The sequence below is a fragment of the Lynx rufus genome, unplaced genomic scaffold, assembly GCF_022079265.1.
Source record: "Lynx rufus isolate CCGP_SWC_20201006 ecotype Redwood Valley unplaced genomic scaffold, mLynRuf1.p SCAF_6, whole genome shotgun sequence".
In the NCBI taxonomy this organism is placed as follows: domain Eukaryota; kingdom Metazoa; phylum Chordata; class Mammalia; order Carnivora; family Felidae; genus Lynx; species Lynx rufus.
The window spans coordinates 95,844,022-95,871,891 of record NW_025814878.1 but is presented as its reverse complement, the minus strand read 5'-3'; the positions used below and the strand labels follow the sequence as shown (position 1 = coordinate 95,871,891).

General features: G+C 41.8%; 1 protein-coding gene across 3 annotated transcripts in view; it reads right to left on the bottom strand.

The window, feature by feature from the left end:
* Positions 1-846: 846 nt before the first annotated feature.
* LOC124529260 (glutathione S-transferase A4) overlaps positions 847-27,870 on the bottom strand; it is a 40,126-nt gene continuing 13,102 nt past the window's right edge. Inside the window, exons 1-6 of one of the 3 annotated variants that reach the window (XM_047103091.1) lie at positions 13,462-13,548; positions 11,716-11,767; positions 9,005-9,145; positions 6,792-6,919; positions 2,172-2,303; positions 847-969 (exon numbers count right to left, since the gene is read on the bottom strand). In XM_047103091.1, coding sequence (XP_046959047.1) covers positions 847-969; positions 2,172-2,303; positions 6,792-6,919; positions 9,005-9,145; positions 11,716-11,767; positions 13,462-13,548 — 663 coding nt within the window. Of the gene's footprint in view, positions 970-2,171; positions 2,304-6,791; positions 6,920-9,004; positions 9,146-11,715; positions 11,768-13,461; positions 13,549-27,191; positions 27,813-27,870 lie in introns of those variants that run through there. The other 2 variants (XM_047103090.1, XM_047103089.1) reach the window with 2 other exon arrangements.

Here is a 27,870-nt window from a genome sequence, read left to right as displayed (position 1 = left end):
ATCTTAGTGTTACTTGGAATTGTTTCAGCAAAGCAAAACCCAGACTAAGGAGGCTCTGTTAGGGGGAATAGGGTTGTCTAACTGTCCAAGTTCTTTTTGGGGCCACAGAATGATGTTCCTTGGACATTCTCTGTCCCCCATCCTTCCTCTTAGGATTCACTAGCATCAGCCATCATGTCACTCCTGATTTGTCATTTGCCACTTTTTATCTAACCCAAGTACTCAGCGTCAGTGTGGGTATTGGAGAGATCCTGGCCCCCAAATCTCTCTGTTCACTCTTCCAACAGTGGTCCTGATCTTGGTACAGACAGCGAGAACAGTGCCTTATGTAGGCCGCTGCCCTAAATACACACTGCCTCTTATTTAAAAAAAAAAACAAAACATTTTTTAACATTTATTTATCTTTTTAGAGACAGAGTATGAGCGGTAGAGGGGCACAGAAAGAGGGAGTCACAGATTCAGAAGCAAGCTCTAGGCTCTGAGGTATCAGCACAGAGCCTGACGCAGGGCTCGAACTCATGAACTGCGAGATCATGACCTGAGCCGAAGTCAGATGCTCAACCAACTGAAACATCCAGGCGCCCCATACTGCCTCCTATTTATTTACACACAACACTGATTTCATAAAGGTTGTACCCATCATCCACAATCGACAAGCTTAAAAAAATTTCACACATCAGAATGGTTTCGTATTGCATTTAATCAGTGTTTGCTGTTCCTAGTAGTATGGTTTTGTTCTTTTCAGACACTTTACTCCTAGAATCTATAGTTTGCTTCAGTTTGCAGCAGCCCATACTGATCCTGCGACTGGATCATGGCTGTTTGCCACTGTAAGACGTACTTTCATCAGAACTGCAGGATGCCCCTGACTACCTCCACATAGTGGCTATCTGCGGGCGGCTTCCTCGGACTCCCAGGCTGCAGGAACTTCTTAATTGTAGGGATGTTGCTGATTCTTGCTTTAAATGCCTGAAATGAGAACCAGTAAAATGAAAGGCTCCATAGCAGCCACAACCTTTAAGAAAATCACAACTTTGTCATGGGAGGAGAGTGCTTAGGCTGCCAGCTTATGGAGCTCAGTGTATTGAATCTGAATTAATTCTTAAGGCCTGTTTGCTGGATGTTCCCAGGATGGTAATACAATTGCTAGTATGTTTAGCCTGAATAAACTGTTTTGTTAAACAATCATTCGGGTGCATGTGTGGCTCAGTCAGTGTGTCCGACTCTTGATTTCGGCTCAGGTCATGAACCCAGGGTCGTGAGATGGAGCCCCCATGTTGGGCCCCATGCTGGGCATGGAGCCTGCTTAAGATTCTCTCTGTCCCTCTCTCTCTCTCTGCCCCTCCCCCCCCACACACACTCTGTCTCTCAAAAATTGAAAAAATAAAAAATCATTGTCTCAAAGAGGTTCATATTAAAAACTCTAAAAAACTCATACTCTTTGACCTACTGATTCCTGTTCTAGGAATTTCTTATAAGGGTGAGCAAAGAAATAACATAACGTATGAGCGAAGAAATAATGATAAGAATGTTAGCACAGTGAAAAGTCAGAAATAACCTATATTTCCAAGAACAGAAAACTGGTTATATAAACTATGGTACATCCCTACAAAGTATATAGTTCAGTAATTTAAAATGATATAATATATAAGAAGAAGAGGAAGACCCCTGTATTGACAGGGAAAGAGCTCTAGAATGCACTGTTTAGTTTAAAGGGAAAAAAGGGGAGGGGCAAAAAAAGAGAGGGAGAGAGAGAATCCCAAGCATTAGCAGTTGGCAGCATGGAGCCCGATGTGAGGCTTGATCTCACGAACTGCGAAATCATGATCTGAGCTGAAATCAAGAATCAGATGCCTGGGGCCCCTGTGTGGCTCAGTCAGTTAGGCCTCGGAGTTCAGGCCAGATCATGATCTCACAGCTCATGAATTTGAACCCCGCATTAGGCTCTGTGTTGACAGGCCAGAGCTTAGAGCCTGCTTCCGATTCTGTGTTTCCCTCTCTCTCTGCCCCTCCCCTACTCATCCTCTGTCTCTCTCTCTCAAAAATACATAAACATTAAAAAAAATTTTTTTTAAGCAGTCTTCTTTTAAGATGACCTGGAGATACATTTTGTTTTAGTCTTTGTTTCTATTCACTTTTTCTTGGACTTCATGTGGATATTAACACACTACCTTCAGTAGAGGGAAATGAGAAAGAACAGAAGCATCGAGTTCTTCCACCATTAAAATAGCTTCCAACAGTTGTATGTCTGCCCAACTGAATTTGTTGCCAACGAGAAAATCCTCTCCGTGGTCATTCAAAATCTGCAGAAAGAAAGATGACAAAGAATATCATATAAAAGTAAAGACTATTTTGCCTGGCTAAACACTTATAAAAGCAGGGACTCTTTTGTAAAGATCATATGTACTAAAGAATCTTTTTCTTGATAATCTCCAAGAATGCTAGAAAGGGTCAGATGAAACCAACTCTTAAACACTCTTAAACCTGCTGCAAATTGGCACAATATTGTTGGAAAATTGTCAGTGATTATGAAGATATTTGGGGTAGTAAAGTGTTAGAACGGAGTTCTCTCTTATAAGCTTAGAGCTGGTTAAGTAAAACTGAACCCACTAGTATAGGGAGACACTAAGGTCATGATTAACTAGAATCTGGCTACTATCTCACAAGTAGAAATAAATCATCAATGGGATATCAGAAGCCCAAACCTGAGCCTTCTTACTATCCAATGAAAAGTGAATATAAAAATCCCTCAGGTGTAGCTTTGAGTGGCAGATGTACAAAATATGGGTTTACTCCATAGGTAAGGAACAAAGATAAATTCAGGCACCACATCTCTTCCTGTGATACATGAATAAAAATAAAGTATTAGTATGGATGAATAAAATGACTTGAATCAGTGAATTCTAGAGTATTCCAGCCATGGCAAACATAAAAACAGTTGATGGAATATATCAAATATGCCAAATATATGGAAAATGATTCCTGCAGAAGACAAGCTCACAGACACAAGTTACAAAGTACATGATTTGTACTTGAGATAACTCTTTTATAAGACAGAGGCAGCACACTGACAAAGAAGAATTTTGGGTCACAGAGCCAAATGTAAGAGTGGACTCTTAAAATTTTTTTGTTTAATCTTTATTTATTTTTGAGAGAGAGAGAGTGCAAGGGAGGAACAGAGAGAGAGAGGGAGACCCAGAATCTGAAGCAGGCTTCAGGTTCTGAGCTGTCAGCACAGAGCCCAATGCAGGGCTCGAACTCATGAACCATGAGATCATGACCTGAGCTGAAGTCAGATGTTCAACTGACTGAGCCACCTAGGTGCCTCAAGAGTGGACTCTTTAAGGAGTTAAAAATGCTTAAAATGTTCAAAGAGAAAATGGGGGAGGAAGGCATGTGGAAAAAAAAAAAGAGCATATGGGTTTGAAAAAGAAATAAATATTATTAAATGAAAAATATAAATGGTATAAAAATATTCAATAGAGAAATTGAAAAAAATAAGTAATTTGGCATAAAGATCTGAGGAAACCCACAGAAATAAAGATACTGAAAATATGAGAGAGAGGTTAAGAGACATGTAATATAGAAGGAAGCTCCAACCTAAGTCTAAGAGGAGCCCAGAAGGACAGAACAGAGAGAATAGGGAGGAAGTCATTTTCCCTATTATTTGGTGGAGGATTTTCCAGAATCTTTTTAAAAAGAAGGACATTCTTGTTAACTAACTTGGATTTAAGTAAAATTAAAAAATTAAAAAAGAACAAATCAGGAGCTTATAGATGCTGGAGAGGATGTGGAGAAACGGGAACCCTCTTGCACTGTTGGTGGGAATGCAAATTGGTGCAGCCACTCTGGAAAACAGTGTGGAGGTTCCTCAGAAAATTAAAAATAGACCTACCCTATGACCCAGCAATAGCACTGCTAGGAATTTACCCAAGGGATACAGGAGTGCTGATGCATAGGGGCACTTGTACCCCAATGTTTATAGCAGCACTCTCAACAATAGCCAAATTATGGAAAGAGCCTCAATGTCCATCCACTGATGAATGGATAAAGAAATTGTGGTTTATATACACAATGGAGTACTACGTGGCAATGAGAAAGAATGAAATATGGCCTTTTGTAGCAACGTGGATGGAACTGGAGAGTGTGATGCTAAGTGAAATAAGCCATACAGAGAAAGACAGATACCATATGTTTTCACTCTTATGTGGATCCTGAGAAACTTAACAGAAACCCATGGGGGAGGGGAAGAAAAAAAAAAAAAGAGGTTAGAGTGGGAGAGAGCCAAAGCATAAGAGACTCTTAAAAACTGAGAACAAACTGAGGGTTGATGGGGGGGTGGGAGAGAGGGGAGGGTAGGTGATGGGCATTGAAGAGGGCATCTTTTGGGATGAGCACTGGATGTTGTATGGAAACCAATTTGACAATAAATTTCATATATTGAAAAAAAAAAGGGAACAAAAAAAATTTACAAAAAAAAGAGGGAGATTCTTCAGACTGAAAAAAAAAAGGGAGGAATCAAAGATTGCTGGGACCATGTCAAAAACCAGAAGCAAACCTGACGAAGCTACCACTGTCCAAAAGATAAGATACTTGAGCTTCTATAATCACTTGCATAATTACTGAAACTAATGTAACATTGTGTGTCAACTATACTCAAATTTACTATATTTATGTATTTTTAAAAATTTATTTATTGAGAGAGAGAGCGCATGTGGGCATGCATGTGCACATGTGCATGCATGGGGGAGGGGCAGAGAGAGGACAGAGGGAATCCCAAGCAGGCTGCCAGCTGTCAGCACAGAGCCTGATATGGGGCTCAATCCCATGAACCACAAGGTCATGACCTGAGCTGAAACCAAGAGTCGGATGCTTAACTGACTGAGCCACGCAGGCACCCCATACTCAAAAAAAAAAAAAAAAGAAGAAGAAGAAGAAGAGCTCTAACATTAATCAAAGCACAGCCAATGTTTAAATTCATGGCAATAAACAGTATCATCATGTTATTTAAAGAACAAAAACAAGAAGGAAAAATCAATAAACTCATTAGTCCCCTTTGAAGACGCTAGGTAACTAACTCATTTTGAAAAGCAGTGAACACAGAGCAAGAATCAAGGATTTATCCTCCTTTCCTAACATAAACCACACCCCAAAGTAACTAAATATATTATGACGGGGAAGATTCATTTTATAGAAAGTATTCCAGCTAATAAATGAAGAGGGGTTAACAGATTTGGGTGTCAGTATTTTGCATTCACCAATAAATCAGTGGGTCTAGGCATTAATCATCAGTCGCATTTAGTTGTGAGAAGAGGGAAAACCAGATAATGTCTGCTTCCTAATGACCTTCACAACATCACCTATGACAGTCTGGCCAAAATCATCACACCTGTACACGATTAGGCTTCTAATTCTAACTTCCAATTGACAGGAATTTTAGAGAATAAAGGAGTATGCTGCATTTAGTAAAATCCAGGCTATGGGAAATTTGACAAGATAAATACAAGAGGAATAGAAGGAGAGAAAAAGGGGAGCCTGAGTGGCTCAGTCAGTTGAGTGTCCAATTCAACTTGATTTTGGCTCAGGTCCTGATATCGTGGTTCATGAGATCCAGCCCAGAGTTGGGTTCTGTGATGACAGCAGGCAGCCTGCCTGGGATTCTCTTTGTCTCTGCCCCCCTCCCTTGTGCACTCTCTCTCTCAAAATAAATTAATATTTAAAAAATAGAAAAAAAGAGGAAGGGACCTTATAGATTAAAAGAAGCTTAAAAATGTAATTGACTAATGACAGAGAATGAATTTGAGGATTTTTGTTTCATTGTTTTCGGGGTTATTTTTTTTTTAATGAAATACACTTGACACACAATGTTACATTAGTTTCAGATAAATTATAATTCAAGTAATCACACTAGTTTGTTTGTTTGTTTTTTTTTTTACATGAAAGGCATTTCAACAACACTGTACATCGTTCCAGATAAAGAGGAGCTTGCTTGTCTAGTTCTGAGGTACTGGCAGAATCCTTCATTGTGGTTTAATAAGTAATAAATCATTTTTCCCCAAGACTAAGACTGAGGAGAAATACCACAGAATTCTTCTGTCTGACAAGCCTTTATTTATGGAACCCTATGCATACATGGTACCTTACCATTTGTATTTCCAGGACATTCCTAATGATTCACTCCAAAATGACCGGAAAACTTGTAACTTTAAGAGACCTTATCTTTTTACTGAGGCATGATTACCCACCAGTATTACACGCAAAGAAACATCTGACAGGAAATTTAAGGCGAAGATGCCTTGGGCTGATGGCTTTTTAAAAAATCAGAACAGAAATGCTGTACCTTTCATTGCATTTGGCTTATTCCCATTCAGTTTTGTTAGAGGTTCCATAATTACGTAACCCTTATTAAAGTTTTGCTCCAGGTGCAGTAAAGCTCTACCACAGCTTCTGTCTTTTTAACATTTTTAACAGATATTCACGCCTGAAATAGTCTTCTTAGCAACAGGAAGTGAGTCCTGAATGCCTGCATCCTGCAAGTGCAGGTGGGAACTTGACTTGCCCGCGCTCGGCTTCCCAGTTCTCGTCCGCCCCGCCCCCAGTTCCCCTCTGGCGTGGGTGGGGGTACCGACCGGCCTCTTGAAGATGCCAGCCCCTCCCCCTGCTCCCCTAGCAGGACCTGCGCGCGCAGCCGTCGCGGAGCGCGACCCTGCCTCTCGCGAGAGCACCGTGGCACGTCTGGCCCGCCAGGATAAGGCCTCAGTGAGGTCCAAAGTGGATTGCTCCCCCTCTACCTTTTCAAAGGCGGGGAAGTAACGGGTTTTAGCTTTCTTCACGATTAAAGTAAGATTCTCCTCTTTTTCCTCAGGGGGTTTGAACGCAGCCTGCGCGGTCATCATCATGAGGTCCAGGGTGCCGTCAGCTACATGTTGATCCTGACAAAACGGCGTGTTGACTCTCATTCCGACGCGACCCTTTTCCCTAATTCGCCACAGTGGTGGTGCAGATCAATATTGGGGCAAATGACTTTTCATGCCCCCTCCCTTAAGAGTCCATGCTCAGGAATGATTTCTGCCAACAGAGCCATCCTAGTGACCAGGGTATACTAGCATCTCTGGAAATGTTTATTGAATGAAGGGATGTGTGAAAAAAATTAATAAGTGCCTCTAAGTTGATATCTGCCATATATAAATAGATTATTGTGGTTTTAAAAACCCAGCTGAATGAAGTTTACCAGAAGTGCGAAACTATTAGCACCAGAACCTCTTTAGTTGTTTAGGAAAGATGCATAATTTAGCAGGTCTTCCCCTGACCTGGCAACTGAGAAGGAAACGTTTGCTTTCCTAGTCAGATCAGACAAATACCTTGATTCATTCTCTAAAATTTTCCCTTGCATTGACAAACGAAAAAAAAAAAAAAAAACAACTAAGAATGGTAGATATATGACCATTATTTATTAGACTATTGGTGCAGTTATGCTGTGCAAGTTCTCTCTACAACCAGTTTGCAACCATTAAGGGTTGTGTGTCTGTGTATCCCCCACTATATGCTAACTGCCCAACAGATTTGGTTCAGTGATCATCTCTTTCTATTTTCAACATATATAAAAGCATAATTTACTTTGTTGTCCTATCTGAATTACAAATCGTTTTTCTTACATGTTCGATTGTCATCTAGCCTGTCACCTTTAATTGTAAAAAACAAACACATGCATCAAAACAGTGAGAAACAGATTGCTTTTGCATAGTATTACTCATTTACATTGTTACAAAAGGATGCTTTTCATACACTGAAATTGCTTCTCTTCCCATAAGCCTTTGGGACTGCAAGTTAGGATGACTAAATTCATTTTAAAGGTGGATCTAAAGAAGAGTTGGGTGCGCTGCTTCTGGTTATGGACTTTTTCATTCCTGTTATACTCTCTCTCCTTCTTCTGAACAATTGAACTTAGGCCTTTGTCCTACCATGTCTTCTATGTATATGTACAGACCACCCATAGTGTTCATGCTTGTGGGGATAAGATTTCAAGGACCACTGAAATGGCCCTTTGACCCCAAATACAGATAAAACCTTTATAGTTGTAAGTCTTTGTTTTGTCTGTAGTTTACTTATCTCATGTGAAGCTGAACTATGTATTCCTGGGAGTAATAATCCAGCCATTCTCAGCCAAGCCTAGCACAGTGCCCAGCATGGAGTAGATGCTTGTGGTATATATGTGCAAAACAATGGACACAAAACTTCACCGTTCAGTAATTGTGATAAAACTTGACAGTCCCTTCCATCATTAGTTGTGGTCTGTTTTCTGGAATGACTTCATGACTTGCTTCGACAAATAGAATGAGTTGGAACTGATGACCAGTTCTGAGCCTAGAACTTAAGAAGCTTTGTACGCTTTTACTCTCTCTTAGAACCATCCCTAGCTGCTCCAAGAACAAGCTTGGCATGAGAGAATGAGAGACACATGGCCCATTTACCCCTCGGTGGACAGTCAACACCCTAAACCAGAGCCCCCTGACTGACTACTGGTTGACTACAGACATAATGAGTAAGTCCAGCCAAGAGGAGTCAAGCCTGGCCCAGATATGCCAATGCCCACGTGACATATAGACTGGTGAGGAAGAATAAATGCCTACTGATTTAAGTCACTGTGGTATGTTTTACAACAGTATTTGTGGTAATAGATCATTGGTACAGTGCTCAGTGTTTGCTGAATCAGTCATTTCCACCTTACATAGAATGAAGTTTACTAGGTCATTTTATGAGAACCTATTTTGTGAGGAGTGGGGAGAGGATACGAATGTTGAATGCAGACCACCATGAGTAGTAAAAGGGGAAACCTGGAGTATTCAGAGTTATGCACAGCACATGTGGGTATAGCAACAGCATCTCCCCATTTGTTCCCCTTGCCTTCTCCTCCTAGCCCAGGCAGAAAGTCTACATCTGAACTGAATTTCAGCTGGTGCAAAACTACAGAGCTTGGATAAGAGTCAAGTACAGACATGAACACTGTGGTACCTGACTGTCTCCTTCAGGTCCTTCCCATACAAGTCGTACTTGGCAGCAAGGTAGCTGAGGATGGCTCTAGTCTGTGTCAGCACCATTCCATCAATTTCAACCATAGGCACTTGGCCAAATAGCAGGCGTCCGTCTATGGATTGAGCAAAGAGAGGTTAGGGTACTCTCCTTCCATGGTTGTGGTAAGCCTGCAGGAGGGTCCCTTCTAATTTTGTTGAGTAGTTTTTAGTTTTCATCCAAAGTGGTGAGCTAACGATGCCAGTTGTTGAGGAAATTCCTACCATTTGCTTTATGGAAAATCTGAGACTCACTTGATGGTTTCATGCATTTTTGTGCATTGGTTAATCACGACTATGTAAGACGCTATACATTTACTATGACTGTATTATAATATAAATACTATGAAAATCATCTCAGGGAGATGGATTGTTAAAAATACTCACCCACTCCCCAGATAATTCTGATTCAGGGCTGGAGGCTGGGAGCCTGAATTCTTTGAAAAGCACATCAGGTATCACTCCAGGTCTACACAGCAGCAGGACGGATGTGACAACAAGAACCCAGGAAGACTGGGTCCAAATGCCAGCTTTAGCCCTCCCCAGCCATGTGTCTTTAAACAAATGACTTACCTGAGCTTCAGCTTCCTTTTCTCTAAAACAGTAATAATACCTATCAAGCAGGATTTTTGAAAAGATTAAATGAGATAGCTTTAAAAAAGCACTGAATACTGTCAATAATCAGTGTTCAGTAAAATTAAATTTTCTGCATTGTGAGTGACTGCCTATAAAAGTAATGCATTTAAAGGTGTACTATAATTAGTACTCTTTTCATAGGATAGGGTCTTGAAGAAATACATAGCCTTTAAATTTCCTTTACTACCTGCACATTGCTGAGAATAAGGAACTTTATCTAGAATAGGAACCAGACTTCACTAGTGCATTGGCAAAGACCATAATGAATTTCCCTAGTTTCCAATATTGTTGCTGCTTGCTTTAATGAGAGACAGTAGAAGATGGTGGAGAGAAAACCACCACAGGAACTTTTCAGGGAGCCAGTGTCCCTATTTAGTTGGATGATTCAGGCAAGTCTCTGTCTTCCCTAAACCTATTTTCTGATCTGTAGCAGTATTGTCTTGCCCATTGTAGGGTTTCCTTGAGCAGGAATAAAATCATGCTTGTGACCATGCCTTGGAAATATTAGTACAATTATTAATGGAGAGACTGAAAAATCTCCACTTCCTAAAAATAGTGCTACATTTGTCTAACACTGAATGATCATCCAAAATGGTCTCTGTGCTACTGCTTTTAAGGATGCAGAAGTCCATTAAAAATGATCCATGCTTCTAGGAACTGATGATCTTCTTCAGAAGGATTTTTTAAAAATCTAGAATCAACAGTGCAGGGAAGGATCTTTGCAATCATTTAGTTCATTCATATTATAGACTATGGCACTATGGAGGCCAAGAGGGCAAACGTGACTTGCTCACACTCATAGGAGACAGCTAAACCAACAGAAGTAGGTCTCCCAACTCTCTGCTGAGGGCCCTCTCTGCTGTCCTTTTCTGCCTTTTATTTGCTAATAATAGTAATGCCCAGGAGGGTATCAGAAGCACAAGAGTAGCATCACAGACTCAGAGAGAAATGGAGGATCTCCTAGGCTGTTAGGGAGGACTTCCTGCCAGAATGATCATGGAAGAGTTTCTGAAGATACATTTCATTTACTTATTCAATACATATGTATTTACTCCCTACTACGTACCAGTGACCGGCCTTGTTTAGGGTGGAGTAGGGCAGAAATAACGAGGAAGAGGAGGTTCAGGGATTTATTAAAGTTTCTGGACAAGAACTGGGGAGGGGTTAGCTGGCCTTCCCCATTTAATGAGATCTACTGGCATCCTGCATCTGTGACCACAGAGATTATTTTTATTTTATGGTAAGGAGAAAGGACGCAGAGAAGTTAAAGGCCTTCTGCAGTCATACAGTTTGTAAATGGTAGGTCTGCTGATTACTAGTTGAACATTTTTCCAAAAAATAATTTGTGTTCATTTCATGACTGTTTATCAGCAATAATGGGAACATCCAGGTTTCCTTAGATAAGGAAAATAACTTTGTGGCGGTTAGAAGTTTAGGAAGCTCTGTGAAAGTACTAGTCTTTTGTCTTGGTGTGAGAGACTTTTCTAGGGCATTGTAAGGATGAAGGACTTCTTCCAAATGTAATCAAATTTTGATCTTTTCTACAGTCTTGGTTCTATAATTGTAACCTGATAAACAATGGTGTCTGTTAACCTGCTGAAACCATTAAGAGGAAGTGGATATGAGCCATGAGAACTAAAGAATATCTTTGGTCAAATTCCTCTTCCCTTTTACTCCCTCCCCTCCAACCAACTGGATCAGTATTTAAGAATTCTAAAAGGATTATTTAGTGGGGTGGGGAGTATTGAACCAATTTGCTCAGTTAGCCCATGCTATCATATCTAATTGAGGTCAGGGTCATAGTCTACTTGATAAGCTTTTATGAAGTCTAAAGAGAAATGCAGATGATACATTTAGCTCTATGACAGGGATACAGTCAGCATTCAATCAGTGTTAGCAGTCCTTGTCCTCATAGTTGTCACTGTAGAGTTATGTGTTCCTGTATTGAAATGAGTATTTCCAGAAACAATTTTTTTTCTAGTAAGATAGCATTGGATAAATCTAGGCTCACCCTTCTGCAACTTCTCATATTGTTCTGTTGTTTCAATAAATTCTTCTTCAAACTAGATAAAAGAAACGTTGTTATAACTTTAATGTCCTCAGAGAGAGAGAGAGAGAGGGAGAAATGTTCACAGTATAAAATGTCCAATGTCTTCCTGAATGAAAATTTTATTTTTATTTACTTTTTTTAAGATTTTTTAAAAAAAATTTTAATGTTTATTTATTTTTGAGAGAGAGACAGAGCATGAGCAGGGGAGGGGCAGAAGGAGGGAGATACAGGGTCTAAAGCAGGCTCTAGGCTTTGAACTGTCAGCACAGAGCCCAGTGCAGGGCTCAAACTCACGAACTGTGAGATCATGACATGAGCTGAAGTCGGATGCTTAACCGACTGAGCCACCCAGGCACCCTAAGATTTCATTTTTAAGTAGGGGTGCCTGGGTGCCTCAGGTCGTGATCTCACAGTTCATGTGTTGGAGCTCCAAGTCAGGCTTTGCACTGACAGCTCAGCCTTTGGCTCCCTCTTTCTCTGCGCCTCCCCTGCTTGTGGTAGTGCTCTCTCTCTCTCTCTCTCTCTCTCTCTCTCTCTCTCTCTCTCTCAAATAAATAAACAACAACAGCAACAAAGATTTTATTTTTAGTATTCTCTACACCCAATGTGGGGCTTGAACTTACAACCCCAAGATCAAGAGTCAGAAGCTCCACTGACTAAGCCAGCCAGGTGACCCCAGAATGAAAATTTTAAAAGGAACCACAAAGTTACCAATTTAGACACAGCTGAAAATTCTGCCAGCATGTGTGTGTAGGGGGTAAGGGGGCATGTGTGTGTAGGGGGTTTTGTCTACTTAACAGGATATCCCCAGCCCCATTCATATTATTTCCTTTTCTTCACATTAGCTCTTTTTTCTCTCCAAATTCTTGTCCTTTTCTCTAACTTCCCCCAATAATTTCCCTTCTCCTATTCCTCTCTTTCCCTTCTTCTCTCTCTTCTGTGCCATTCTCCCTCTGTATCAGGTCAAATTAAATTTCTCTTCGATACTTGTACATTCAATGAAAGGGATCTGAAGATTATTACTCAGGTGGGGTTATCATCATTTACTGATGGAATCTCTGAAGCTTCAGTGGGAAAGAGTGACTTTTTGTCCCTAAGACTTGAGATGGGGGTAGGATAAGGTGAACAAAACAAAGAAGGTCATGCATGAGTCCTTGTTTTAAAGAAGATGGCATTCAAAGAGGGAAAATGAAGTCTACACCTGCATGAAACCAAACAGTTTCAAAGCACTTGTGAAAATCTATGGAAAAGTCAGTGGTTAAGGAATTCAGAATTAAGGACAGATCCAAGTGGGGCAGACTTTTCTGGGCTCAAGAGGAGACCAGATCGCAGCTGGAGGTAAGGTTTCAGTGGGTAGCCATGGGTAGAACATGGTGCCAGGCCAGAGCTGGAAAGACCCCAGGAAATCAGTTTGTTCCAGTGAAAACAATGATGCAGATGTGGGTCTCCTCTCTCTCCTTTGTCTTATGAGTCATCATGATCTCTCTGCCCCTACAAAGTTTCCAGAACACCTCCCTACACTTCCACCCTCCCAACCCTGCTTAAACAGAGGACTATGATCCCTCCCTCACCTCTTACAAAGGAAGACAGATGGAAAGGGAAAGAGTGGATCCATCTCTAAAGACCACCCTGAATTATGAAGTGGGGAAGAGGACCACTCCAGCCCACCCAAATTACCCTCCTTCCTTTTCCCAGGAAGGAACCAACCTCCACTCCAGCTGCAGCCAGCAGCCAGCGGATCGACTCCATCCTGCCCCTGCCACGAAAGTAGCAGAGCTTGGGCTTGGTTGTCATGACTCCTGGCTCAGGGTTTTCTGAAGGGCAAAATAAGAAGAGTAAGAAAAGCAAGAAAACAATGATCATAGAAGCAGGATTGTGGTTACCTCCAAGGGGGAGATGAGGGTTGTGATGGCAGGGGGTGAATGAGGGTGAGTCTGGAATGCTATTAATATTCTGTTTCTTTCTTTTTTTTTTTTTTTAATGCTTATTTGTTTTTGAGAGAGAGAGAGAGAGAGCAGGGGAGGGGCAGAGAGAGAGGGAGACAGAATCTGAAACAGGCTCCAGGCTCTGAGCTGTCAGCACAGAGCCCGATGCAGGGCTCGAACTCACGAATTGTGAGATCACGACCTGAGCCAAAGTTGGATGCTTAACCGACTGAACCACCCAGGTGCCCCAATATTCTGTTTCTTAAACAGAATTAATAATCGGTCTTTATAATTAGTCTTTTTTTTTTTTTAAATTTTTTTTTTCAACGTTTTTATTTATTTTTGGGACAGAGAGAGACAGAGCATGAACGGGGGAGGGGCAGAGAGAGAGGGAGACACAGAATCGGAAACAGGCTCCAGGCTCCGAGCCATCAGCCCAGAGCCCGACGCGGGGCTCGAACTCACGGACCGCGAGATCGTGACCTGGCTGAAGTCGGACGCTTAACCGACTGCGCCACCCAGGCCCCCCTATAATTAGTCTTTAAACTGCACATAAATGCACTCTCCTGTATGTATGCTCTATCTCACAATTTAAGAAAAAAGAACAAACTATACTTATCAAAGTATCAAGGTATCCATAGATTTGAAAGACTGTCTCTGGTATTTTGAGAAAGGATCCAGGTGTTAATATGATGGTTTCATGAACAACCTTGCAAAAGAAAATCTTTTCTAACAGTGGCAAGGAGCTGGGCCGTTTTGGACTGAGATGTTCTGTGGGAGTTGGGCCACTCTTTCATTTCTGTCACAAGGCTTTTCTGAGTGTTGGGACAGGCACAGATGTATGCCTAGTCAGGACCAGGATTCTAGTCCTTGCGTGACCACCAGGGAGCCGGGTAACCTTAGGCCCAGTTCAGTAGGTCTGTCCACCTGCATGCCCTTATCTGTAACTGGGAGGGATTACACTAGGTGACCTACAGCCTTTTCAAGAAAAGTATCTTGATAGCGCAGGCATATGTGATAGCACTTTCTACCTCACTGCTGCAAGGGCCACAGTGGCTATTATGCTAGTGACCTCTGCCTGTCGCACAGGATTATTGAACACGCTTTGAGAATGTTAACACTCTATACCAACTCAGCGAACTGCCTCGTCTCCTTCTCCCACATCTGCCTCTCTGACCCCATAGGTAACAATGCATGCTCCAAGGAAACAACAAAAAAAGCCAAACTACTGGCACAGTGCTCATGGTGCTGTGGCTGGGAGGGTGCTCAGATGATCTGGACAGGGAGACCGACCTCAGCTTCCCAAGGCAGCCCTCACCATAGTCCTCTGCCCACCAACCCCCAGACTGCCGAATAGCATGTCCTAGCCAGGATTCCACTCAAGGACACTGCCTGTGCTAAGAAAATTCACAAGAAAGTAAAAAAAAAAAATCAGAACATCAGTAGCTCGGTTCATGATGAAGAATTTGGGTGTTAATACCCTATATCCTATGATAACAAAGTCACTCAGGTTCACAAAATCTTGCCGGTGTTTTGAGGCCGTGTTGCCCTCAATCATTCTATTTTCCTCTACGTTGGATTTACAGTTTAACTCTTGGAAAAGCTGAATCCCTTTCTTTTTGTAATATGGAGCGTTTCACAAATTTGCATGTGGGACATGCACAGGGACCATGCTGATCCCTGTATTCTCTTCCAGTTTTAGCGTATGTGCTGCCAAAGCCACACCAATTCTTTTCTTGTTGTGGTCTTGTCACCTCTTGGGCACTGCCCATGTTGGGTTGCTTTTAAGACTCATTTCTTTTAAGTTGCCTCTTTAGCTATTGAGTATTGAAAGTGTCAGGAGCTTCCTAAAAACCCACTTCTTTATTGTCTTGGGAAACACAATGATTAAAAAGGCACCCGAATTCCCTGATTAGAGAAACATGTTCGGGTCTAGTAACTTACTACTAACACAACTTAGAATGAGCCTTACAATAAAATCAGTGTGGAAAGAATATGGCAAGAGGGAGAAGGGAAATGGTGCCTTTTTGTTTAACCTCTTCCCAGTGAGATAGCTCTTGAATTCTCTGGTCTCCTACAGGTCCCACGTAGGATGGTTAAGGAGCCAATGCAAGTGCTGTTGGAAGTCAGAAAGAGGAGGCATGGCAGTTTGCTAGCATGCTAAAGACATGGCAGGACACACATGCCCAGTGGGTGTCAGCACTAGAGTAATTCACACCCACATGGGCCATTTTTCAGGTATTGACCAGATGTCAGGAAGGCAGCAAAGCAAACAAACAACAACAATATCAACAACAGCACACCCTGGGTGACCGACAGATGATTCAAGCCCTCTGAGAACCCCTTCCAAGTATCTGTCCATCCTGCTGCCTTCAGACAAAAATAAAGCAACACTGGTGAAGTTAAACATCAGTGTCTAGCTTGAGGAGCTTCATCTTTCCACTCCGCTTAGTGCATGGAGCTCTAACCAATTTGACCCCTCTCCACCTGCTCTGAGAGATGGAGATGAGGCTGTGAATCTAGCTGTGGCTGGTCTCAGGTAAATTCCTGTCATTTCATCTCCTTGAAACCTTCAACGAGTCCAAATCCTGTTTGAAATAAATCTTATGGTGAAAGAATATGGGACATAGGAACTCCTGCTAACACCTTTTTTTTTTTTTAAGTTTATTTATTTTGAGAGAGAGACAACACAAGTCAGGGAAGGTGAGAGAGAGAGAGAGAGAGAGAGAGAGAGAGAGAGAGACACTCCCAAGCAGGCTCCCCACTGTCAGTGTGGAGCCTAACACAGGGCTTGAACTCACAAAAGCATGAGATCATGACCTGAGCCAAAACCAAGAGTCAGACACTTAACCGACTGAGCCACCCAGATGCCCCAGCTAACACCCTCTTATAGTGATTCTGTCCTACCCCCCACATCCCTACCCTCCACCCTCCTACCCCCAGTTAGACAAGGCTAAAAGTTATCCTTTGTTTTTTTTTTTTTTTTTAACGTTTATTTATTTTTGGGACAGAGAGAGACAGAGCATGAACAGGGGAGGGGCAGAGAGAGAGGGAGACACAGAATCGGAAACAGGCTCCAGGCTCTGAGCCATCAGCCCAGAGCCCGACGCGGGGCTCGAACTCACGGACCGCGAGATCGTGACCTGACTGAAGTCGGACGCTTAACCGACTGCGCCACCCAGGCGCCCCTAAAAGTTATCCTTTGATTTAGATCTTGGATCCAGAAAAGGTCATCTCTGGTAGCCTCCAAAAGCTGTTTCTAAACAATGGTCACTTAAAATGTAGGCTGGATGGTCTTTCTTCTGATTATTCTCTAGTTACTTGAAATCTACAGAGATTAAAATTCTGGCCCCAGATTGCCCATGAGAGACAGATACCTAACACAACTACTGAGCGTCATAATGTGGAGGCTCCAGACATTGTATTTGTTCCAGAGACCCAGTCAAGAGTAAGAGTAAGATTACTGGTACTGTGCCTGGTACCAGTAATGGTGAAATCTCTCAGATGAAAAGAGGGGCAGCAAAATGTACTCCTAAAACGATCAAGAAAAGGCAAGCTTCTTGGTGGCATGGGCAGAACCAACACTCAAAGAGATGCAGGCATATGAGCCTTTGGAGGTGCTGGAATGAAACAATGGGAACCAGCAACATCAGGTGCACAGGAGTCTAGGTGCCAGGGATGGAATGTGGCGTTTTCTGCTGGTAGGGGCATTGTCAATGGGTAAGAAGGGAAAGCTGTGCTCCTTCGGGTATATAATCAAGACTATGGATTAATAGCCACCCTTGGGGCACCTAGCTGGCTCAGTCAGTTGAGCGTCCGACTCTTGATTTTGACCCAAGTCATGATCCCAGATGAGCCCTGAGTCGGGCTCCAGACTCCTCAAAGAGCCGGCGTAAGATTCTCTATCTCTAAAAAACAAACGAAAGAAAGAAAGAAAGAAAGAAAGAAAGAAAGAAAGAAAGAAAGAAAGAAAGAAAGAAAGAAGGAAAGGAAGGAAGGAAGGAAAGAAAAGAAAGAAAGAAGAAAGAAAGAAAGAAAGAAAGAAAGAAAGAAAGAAAGAAAGAAAAGCCACCTTAGCTTCACAGAGAGTGAACACTGAAAAAGTTGAGGGCTCAGATGTGGATCTAGTACCATTCATTTACATCCCATTCTGCCAGGCATGGTACCCAACTATGTCCAGTCCTCAAAACAGAGATGACGCATGTGTGTTACTATCCCCATCTTTCAAAGCAAGGTGCTCTTGGCTGCAGAGTCACAAGTCCTCACTTATGTTGTACAACTTTTTTCCACCCCTGTAAGCCTCAGTCTCCTAATCCTTAGAATGGGTATGGTGGTTGTACTACTCACTTCAGAGGGCTATTGCAAGGATCGAGGACAAAATAATGGATAGAATACATACTACAGTATCTGGTCCATAAACAGAGTCCTCTGTGCTTCTTTAAATGAATTATAAACAGATTTAATGTTTTCTTAGAGTCTCTCATGCTGATTGGCTTCTCTATTAGTTTTATTTGTGATCTATAAGTTTTTGTTGCAAATGATACTGATATTTTGTAAAAGGGAGCTAAGACAAGACTTTTGTAAATGTGACTCAATATTGCAATATAAGACATTTTAAAAGCAAATTAGGGTGTGACTTTTGCCTTCATTTTTTGATTGTGAACATCATTGGAGCTTTTTCGTGGTTTGCTTGCTGTATGGAAGAGAATTTGGGGATTTTATGTGATGCCCTTGTGCCCATCACTTTCCCCCACTTCACTTCTGCCAGGCTCTTACTCATTCTCAAGGCACGTGGGAGATTGAAGGATGAATCTTTGGAATCCAGAGTTGAATTACAAGGTACAGGATCACTCCCCTCCCTGCCACCACCTCCAAACCTTCCCTGTTGTTCAAGGGAGCCCTAAAAGCTCAGGGTTACAATGGAGGCCCCACCTCTGAAAAAGAGGACTGTAGCCTGCAACCCTCCCTTTCCAGTCCAAAAGAAGGAAACTTTTTCCACTAGTTATTAATAACCAGGCACTCAAATGATAACCCATTACCACTTCTTGTAAAAATCTTGATGTTTGTGCACCCCATGAACAGCTGGTTCTGGCCAACCAGCCACCATGCCTCACCTCTCAGCCTCAGTTCTGGTGTTCTAAAGTGGGCTCTTGGGTCCAGTCCCTATCCCCAACCCTTCCCAGGAACAGCTGTTTCTTCTGGAAGAGTTGAGTACAGGGAAGGAGCCCAATACTGCTTACAATCTCACCCCAGCCAAGAACCAACTGCTCCCCCTAGATTCTGCACTGCAAAACTCTAACAGGGTGGCAAACTCTTGGAAGGCAGGGGTTAGGGTGTCTTCCTTCCATCTTCTAGAGAACCAACCCAGTACTATCCCAGACACATGGCGGTTGTACAGAATATAGTTATTACCTCAGTGTGCCATTCTGAGATGCCAGTTTCTAAACTCGCCACAATGTCTGTTTGATCTTTCATTCTTTCAACATCACACATTTATTGAGCTCCTATTATGAATACAGTACTAGGTAAAGTACTCCAAGCATACAAAGATAAATAAGATATAGTTCCTGCAATCAAAAACCTTACAAACCAAGGGCGCCTGGGTGGCTACGTCAGTTAAGCGTCTGACTCTTGGTTTTGGCTCAGGTCATGATCTCACAGTTCATGGGTTCAAACCCTGCCTTGGGCTCCATGCTGACAGTGCAGAGCCTGCTTGGGATTCTCATTCTCTCTCTCTCTCTCTCTCTCTCTCTCTCTGCCCCTCCCCTGATTGCACTCCCTCTCTCTCTCTAAATAAAAAAATAAACTGAAAAAAAAGAAAAAAAAGCCTTACAAATCTGATACCTAGTGATGGAAACATCCAGACTATCAAGTTGTAAGAAGTAAATAGTGTTTAAAAAAAATACAATATGGTATTATAAGAATTGGACAGAGCCGTACAGAATGAGCATATAAATATAAGTTTTTCTGAGCCCTGCCCCTTGACATTATAGGTTAAGGGCCTAAACCAAGTCTTTTAATCCTTTTCCTTTGACCTCTAATGAATTTCGACAAAGATTAGAATGAGCCACAGCTTGGTAATATAGAAGACCAAGTTTGTTTGTGCTTCAAGAAATAAACTAAATTATTCTCATTGTTAAAAAAAAGTAAAAGTACATTGTCAAATGTGAAAGGAACAGGTGCAATGGAAATATTTGTGCCTTTCATGCGAAATAAAGGGAACAAAGGAGCAGTGTGTTCTGGATTTCACCCAAAATTCAGACATTCTGCAAACACAGCTGCTGGAAGACCCAGAACCCGAGGTGTTGATCTCACCATAAACTCAAACCCCAGTCTTCAAGTCTGCTTTTTGTGCCACTAATATTGACCAACATGTATGTCCTTAATTAAACAAACCTGGTGCACCAGCTAAGATTCCCAAACAGGGCTTATTACATTGGGAACTGAGGGCCACCTTTTCGGGCTCGCAAACTTCACCTGTGAGATGAGCTGTTGGATGCACTCCCCCCACTCAGAGCCCCGGGGGCCCATGCCTAAGACAGGGTCAGCAGAAGACAGTAATGGGATGACATCACAACATTTGCATAGTCAGAGTGTGGACCTGGGTAAAAAATATGCCCCAAATCTTTTAGAAAATGTGGAAGGACTCCTATCTGAGTTACACCCTGGGTACCAATAAAAGCAAAGACCTAAGTTCAAATTTTAGCTCTGTTTCTCACTTAAGCAAGTTTTTTAACCTCTCTGAGCCTCACTTTCCTCACTTTTACAATAAGACAAAAAGTTCTTAATTCACGTGAGTAATGAGAGGGATATGAGATAATGTGTGCAAATTGCTGAACATAGTAAGGACTCAAAAAATGACGTGCACACATGCATGCACACACACACATAGGCACATACACATTCCCTATCTCCAGATTGTAGTAACATTCACATGTGAGAAAAGAAGTCAAATTTGCTTCTGAAAGAAGGCATTCTCCACAAGTGGGATTTTGGACTGGCAGCATCAGCTTCACCTGGGAGCTTGTTAGAAATGTAGACTCTAAATTTCTGGGTCAAAGCTACTGAATCAGAGTCTATGTTTTTCATAAGAGACCCAGACAATTCAGTTGTATATCAAAATGAACTTTGAGGGGTGCCTGGGTGGCTCAGTTGGTTAAGTGTCCGACTTCGGCTCGGGTCATGATCTCACAATCACTGAGTCCAAGCCCAGTGCTGGGCTCTGTGCTGACAGCTCAGAGCCTAGAGCCTGTGTCTCCCTCTCTCTCTCTGCCCCGCCCCTGCTCGCACCCTGTCTCTGTCTCAAAAATAAATAAACATTAAAAAAAAAATTTTTTTAATGAACTTTGAGAAGCCAGGTCTGGAGTGAACACCCAACACAACTGCATTTGGGGCTCCATGTGTGGCCCTAGGTCATTCTTCTCAGGAACTGTCGTGCAGACATAAATTGCAGATACTTAAAAAGTAGGGTGAGCAAATGGTGAAGTGCTGGAGTGGCATGTGGCTAAGAATAGAGAAAAAGAAGGGCAAAGGGAGTTTGGGATAATTGTAAGTGAATTTCCCATGCTAAATAAATTTTTATTGACCCCCTTTGAAGAGATATAATGCTTCTTCCATCCCCAAGTTTAACCGAGTACCAGATGTGTAGCTTTCCTCCAATCCTGGGGTAGGTCTGGAAGAAATGTCACTTGCCTGAACTATCAAACGGGGAGTTGGCTTAGAATTTGATAATCTCCTTCATTTCTTTCAGTTTTAACAGTCTTTCTGATCTTATTTTTCTTCACTTGTCTTCATTCTTTGCCCTACACTCCTAACTGTCGAACACACGCCTTGAGAAAACAGGCAATCTTTTTGAGGTGAAATTCTACTGACAATGTTAACAGCCATTCTGGATAACTGGGGCAAAACAGCACATGATTTTCTGTTATTTGAACAGTTAGGCAAAAGGCAGGCTTTTATTGAATTTTCAGGATAATGAAAATTTTAAGGGGTTAATTTAAGAAGCTGCCAATTTTAGCAGATGTTTTGGGCCAGAATTCAAGATGTTGATGCCAAATCTATTATTAATGGAAATATCTGTAACATTTACTTTGGCTTCTCCAGTGGATCAGAATGGCCTATCTTCATTGTAACCAGTAGATCCAAATGTATCATTGAGACAAAAACAAAACAAAACAAAACAAAACAAACAAACCCAAATCTCTCCCACATAACCCTGTATTCACCCACAGAACTTAAATTTGCTAGACTGGAAAGATGTAGCATCAATTTAGCCTTAAGTTGACAATGTTTCAGACAAAGAATATGTTAAAGTTGGAAAACAGCAATATTAACAGCATAACCAAGACTTTCAGTGTAGCTTTAAAGTATAGTTAAATATAGGCTTAAAGTTACAATCCATTTGTAATTGAGTAGGAATTATTTCTCTTCTATTTTCCTAACATGACATATTAGAAAAATATTTAATTAGTTGATTTGACACGTTGGTTGAATTTGACATGTTATCAAAAGGTAAGCCTCTTACATGGAATTAGCCCCTCCGAAAAATAGCTCAAGTATTTCTCTGACATTTTTAATACACAAACCGCCAAACCACATTCCTGGGTAGGGTGGGGGTGGGAGTTACTTCTGTAATAGGGTGGTTAGGGAGGTAGCTCTATTCCAACCTCACATGCTAAGCAGTTTCTCCAAAGAGCCCTGTATTTCAGAAATATATATTTCCTAAATATTTCAGAAACTGTATTTCCTTTCCATTAGGGTTTAATGGGCCTAATGGATTGGTTCATGTTGCCAAAACTAACAAGAGGTCGACTTACACCCCCCAGGTTTATAAATTTATCTTGGTGAAATACATACCTGAGCCAAGGAAGAGACATTCAGCTGCCCAGGTGATTCAGGCTGTTGAAGGAATGAACAAAGTAGGCCACCACCTGGCCTATTGCTGTTTAAAGATCTGGGCAAGACCTAGAAAAACTGTGTCAGGGTTGACTAGAGAGAGACACCTGTTTTTCAACTTAGCACAGACCCTCAGGGATGCAGGACCTCGGAGGAAGACCCCCGTGTCAGACTGGATGATTATATCTTCCAAGCCTACATAGAGTAGACACCTAGATGGAGGAGATTTACTCTGTTAGCCACCATGGCACAGAGTGGGGGGCACCTGTGTTCTTTTCAACTGTGTACAAAAGTAGGAGATTTGCCTGAGGGGAAAAGAAGCAATGGCTTAAAAATTGGTAAATGTTTCAATTCTACTTAAGTGTGTTATTTCCACCAATCAACTGAAATACCACTTGACTCTTACATACTTATTTTTTAAATTACATTTAATGTGCAGTATGGGCCTGGGGGGGGGCATTTCAATGTGTGATATGTATGTCATACATAGACAATAAAAGTCTCTAAAAGGCCTGTCTAGATGAAAATTTGCTATTTCTTTTCCATGTACAGATCTACTCTGCATAAAAAATGTTCCTTTTATTTGATATAGGCAAGTTTAAAATCCTAGGCATTAAATTAACCACAAAGTTAAAACAATTGCTGACTGTAAGCTGCAAATTTGGCCACAAAATAGAACTACCCAGCCAAACCCAAGAACATCATATAAGAAATTCACCACTATCCTTACCTCTTCGTGGCTCTTGTCTTGGAGTGTTGCAGGAAGTTCAAGTGAGGGTTTATGACCCTTTCCTTTCCCACTGAATGCTCCACCCAACTCAAGGGATTAGCCAACGAGCATTCCAGTTTGTACACACCTCTGGGGCTTCACTTTACATCCATTGTTTGTGTATTTGAGAGTGCATCAGGTTGCCCAAGTAAGAAGAAAGTAAGATTCCACTGGTGCATTGAACAAATATTTACTGAGTACCACTCTGTGCCCGTCAGTGGTTTAGGCCTGGAGTCTACAGTGGCAGGCATGATAACCCCAATTCCTGCACTCGTGGTGCTTACATTCTAGTTGGGAAAGACAGGCAGGATAAATATATGAACAAGTAAATGTAGTGTGTTAAAAATAATAGTAGGAACAATATGTCAGATGATTATAGCTTGTGGATAAGTGACATCTATGACAGAAATGTTATAAGGGACCAGAGGAAAGAATCAGGAATACTCTAAGATACCTGCACTATCCATCGGGCAGTATAGTGTTATTTGAAAGTGGTCTTTGCATAGTTGTAAATCTGTATTGCAAACTTTGAGTGGCTTGTGCTGGGTCCCAAGCTCATTAAGTGCTGCACCTTCTCCTCTGTCCAGACACCAGAGCCTCTGCAACTGGCCCATTTAGGGCTAGGCACTTTTATTTGTTCGTTCACCTGCTGAGGCTTTAGTTGGTGAGCCTCTTATTCCATGGGCTTGGGGTCAGCCCTGAACCCTCTACCATACTGCTGTTTTTGAGAATAAACGATTTCTTGTTCCTGACCTCTTACTCTATTACCAGAGTCTGGTGGCTCATGAAAATGGGGGCGGAGTGCTGTGGGCTGAGACCAAAGGGTAGGAGCCTGGACCAAAAATGGACTGTGACAAAATGGGTAATGCCACCTGAGGCAAAATAGGGGAGGAGGGAAAGTTGTTTTCAATACAGGAAGAGAACCACACAACTTAAGGTCATGTAGCCCTGAGCAGGAAAGACACAGGAACCTGTCTTCATTTGACACCACATGGTCTCTTGTATTTATTTTTTCTAATCCTCTAATTCAGAAGCCAACCTTTCTTTCTGGTTGTTTTCTCAGAGCCCTGAGGGCCCTCTAGTGTTGAAGAATTAAAACCCACCGGTTACAAAAAGGCTTGAGGTCTACATATCACCAGGCAATGGCACTGCATAGTAAAATCACACCACAATAATAGTACAAAATAGTGCAAATTTGCTGCCATCCCACAAAACCCAATCATACAGACCCTGGGTGTTATCAAATCAATGTCTGGTTCCTATGCATAAATTAATCTACACATGAGTATAACATGTTTCTCTTCTCTGAAGAGGTTAGAAGGAGTAGTTCAAAAGACCACCCTCACTTCTGACACCAGCTACAAGTTGAAGGGTGCCCCCAAACCAGCCTTAGTTCCACAATCTGCCGACAAACTCACAGAACACATTGAGAGCTATTATACCCACAGCTGTAGTTTATTATAAGGACAGGATACAGATGAAAATCAGCCAGGGGAAGACATGCACAGGGCAGAATCCAGGAAGGTTCCCAACATGGAGCTTCCAGATGTCCTCGTCCTGTGTAGTTGTGGAGAGCATTAACTCCTCCTGACAACCATGTGTGACAATGGAGTATAATTAACCAGGACAGCTCCTGGAGCATTGAGTCCAGAATTTGGGGGTGGGTATGAGGGCTCTATCATATGGTCATGATTGACTGTCCATATGGCTGATCTGTCTCCAGCCCCTCCATAGTTGAGTAGACATGTGACCCCACCCTATACTCTATTGTTGGTGTGGCTCAAGGGTCTCACCCTAAATCATGTAGTTATGATCTGGCTGGCCCAATTCCTCCAGACAAACAGGCGTTCCCATCAGGCATGATATTCCAAGGGCTTAGAGATCAACTCCCAGAAGCAAAGGGCAGACCTGTCTTTGGGTGAGGTGATACTGTACTATAAACTCCCCCATTTTCCTCTTACTGGCTTGTGCTCTTGCTCTCAGGAGCCTAGAGGGAGCCTGGGCCTCTCCCTCAGAAGCAGCAGCCTAGCCCATCATTACTCCTCAGGCTTGCCCGGCACTGTGCCTGCCACCAAGCCATTGCTCCTCCAGCAATTCTAAATATCATAGTGATAACAGAAGCCCACACTGTGGACATGAAAACACAAATAATCACCCTGATGGCTGTACTTCATTTTCCTCTAATAAAACACTGAGGTACTGGCATTGATTAAGATAGGCATTAATGATCACCTCATGGCTGCTGTTTGCTTTTTACATCTGGACAAAAATTCCTCTGCAGTAAGAAATGAGTTTGTCCCCTCTAAGACTCTCATCAAAAACTTGCTTTTCCTTAGTTTTTTAATTCTTGAAATATCAGGGGCGCCTGGGTGGCTCAGTCGGTTAAGTGTCCGACTTCAGCTCAGGTCACGATCTCGTGGTCCGTGAGTTCAAGCCCCGCATCGGGCTCTGGGCTGATGGCTCAGAGCTTGGAGCCTGCTTCCGATTCTGTGTCTCCCTCTCTCTCCGCCCCTCCCCCGTTCATGCTCTGTCTCTCTCTGTCTCAAAAATAAATAAAAACGTTAAAAAAATTTTTTTTTAATTCTTGAAATATCAGATACTCTAAAAGCAGCAACTCTTCCTTTTCCAAAGTTACTTCAGCTGTTTACATGTCTATCTCCTTTACCGTGTGGTGGATTTTTCCAGAGCAGGGGCTCTGTTTTGGGATTCTGCCTCCTGACACCCTCCCTGGCACATAATAGGTACTCAGTACCTGAGCAATAAACCAACACATGTGGGGCGCCTGGGTGGCGCAGTCGGTTAAGCGTCCGACTTCAGCCAGGTCACGATCTCGCGGTCCCTGAGTTCGAGCCCCGGGTCAGATTCTGGGCTGATGGCTCCACTCTGAGCCTGTTTCCGATTCTGTGTCTCCCTCTCTCTCTGCCCCTCCCCCGTTCATGCTCTGTCTCTCTCTGTCCCAAAAATAAATAAACGTTGAAAAAAAAAAATTTAAAAAAAAAAACAACACATGTTTAAAGCAGTATTAATACAGTGGTTTAACAAGGGTATACGTTCTTGGCATAAAAATTATTAAGTATAAAAAGTAAATAGAAAAATGTGTATCATATGATTGCACTATATATACAAAAACTATTGAGAAGAGACATTTGGGGGGTGCCTCTGAGGTGTTGATGTTTTATTTCTTGATTTGAATGGTGGTTACATTGGAGTATTCACTTTGTGACAATTCATTACACTTTAAAATTACAATATGCTTACCTTTGTGTGTGTATTATACTTTAATTAGTAAGTTTACTTAAAAATAGGGGCACCTGAGTGGCTCAGTCGGTTAAGTGTCCAACTCTTGGTTTCAGCTCAGGTCATGATCTCACAGTTCATGAGTTCAAGCCCCTCATTGGGCTCTGTGCTGACAGTGTGGGGCCTGCTTGGGATTCTCTCTCTCCCTCTCTCTCTGACCCTCCCCTGCTCTCTCTCTCTCTCTCAAAATAAATGAATAAACTTAAAAAAAAAGTTTACTTAAAAATAAAAAAAAAAACAAAGGAGTATTAATAAACAGTACTTTTAGTTTTGAAATGCAAAAAGTTACCAGTCTACAAATAACCATTTGGGTAGTAAGAAGATAAATAATATATATTTATATTTTCATATACATGCATCAAATACAACTGGAGGGATATACAAATGATAAGTGTGTTTACCTATGGGGAACAGAACTGGGTAGCTTGGGGGCAGGGCTGAAAAGAACACTTCCAACTCTATACCCTCTTATGCTATTTTGATTTTTGAACCATGAGAGTGTGTTATAAATTCCAAACAACTTAATTAAAAAAAAAATTCTGGCAACACGGTGATGATTTATAAATTCTTTATTTTGGCTAATACTGACTGCCTTCATTACTACCACAGACTTATTATAGCAGAGAGGAATTATTCACTAGATATTCTGTTGTTATCAAACACTAAACATTAGGAAAAGATTGGAGGGCATTTAGAATGGGATAAGGAAAGGAGAAAAGAAGCTCAGAGGAGAACATGAGGTCCTGCCCATCCTTGGTATTCAGGAAATGAGTAACCACATCAGATCTAACTTAAATGTCAGCCTCTTCAAAAAGGTTTTCAGAAAAAGGTCACTTAACAATTATTCACTGGACAAAAAAAAAAAAATAAATAAAATAAAAAATCAATGATTCTAAAAGAGATCTTGACATGAAAGACCCAACTGAAGAACAATCATACATAGCACCATGACAGAGCTGGGACCGCAGTGGCCCAGCATCAGTGAAGATGCTATTGTGGAGACAGCAATCTCTAGGGACTAGCTCGCACTCACAGATGGGTGTGATGTCTTAGGGCATAAAGATGTTGTAGACGGTTCTCACGTAGATGTCATCTGGAGGAGGCTTCTTCTTGCTGCCAGGTTCAAGGAATTTCTTAATTGTAGGGATATTACTGATTTTCACTGTGAACTCCTGAAAAAGGAAAACACAACAATTCAAGGTTAACAGCAAAGGTAATAAGTTACTGTGA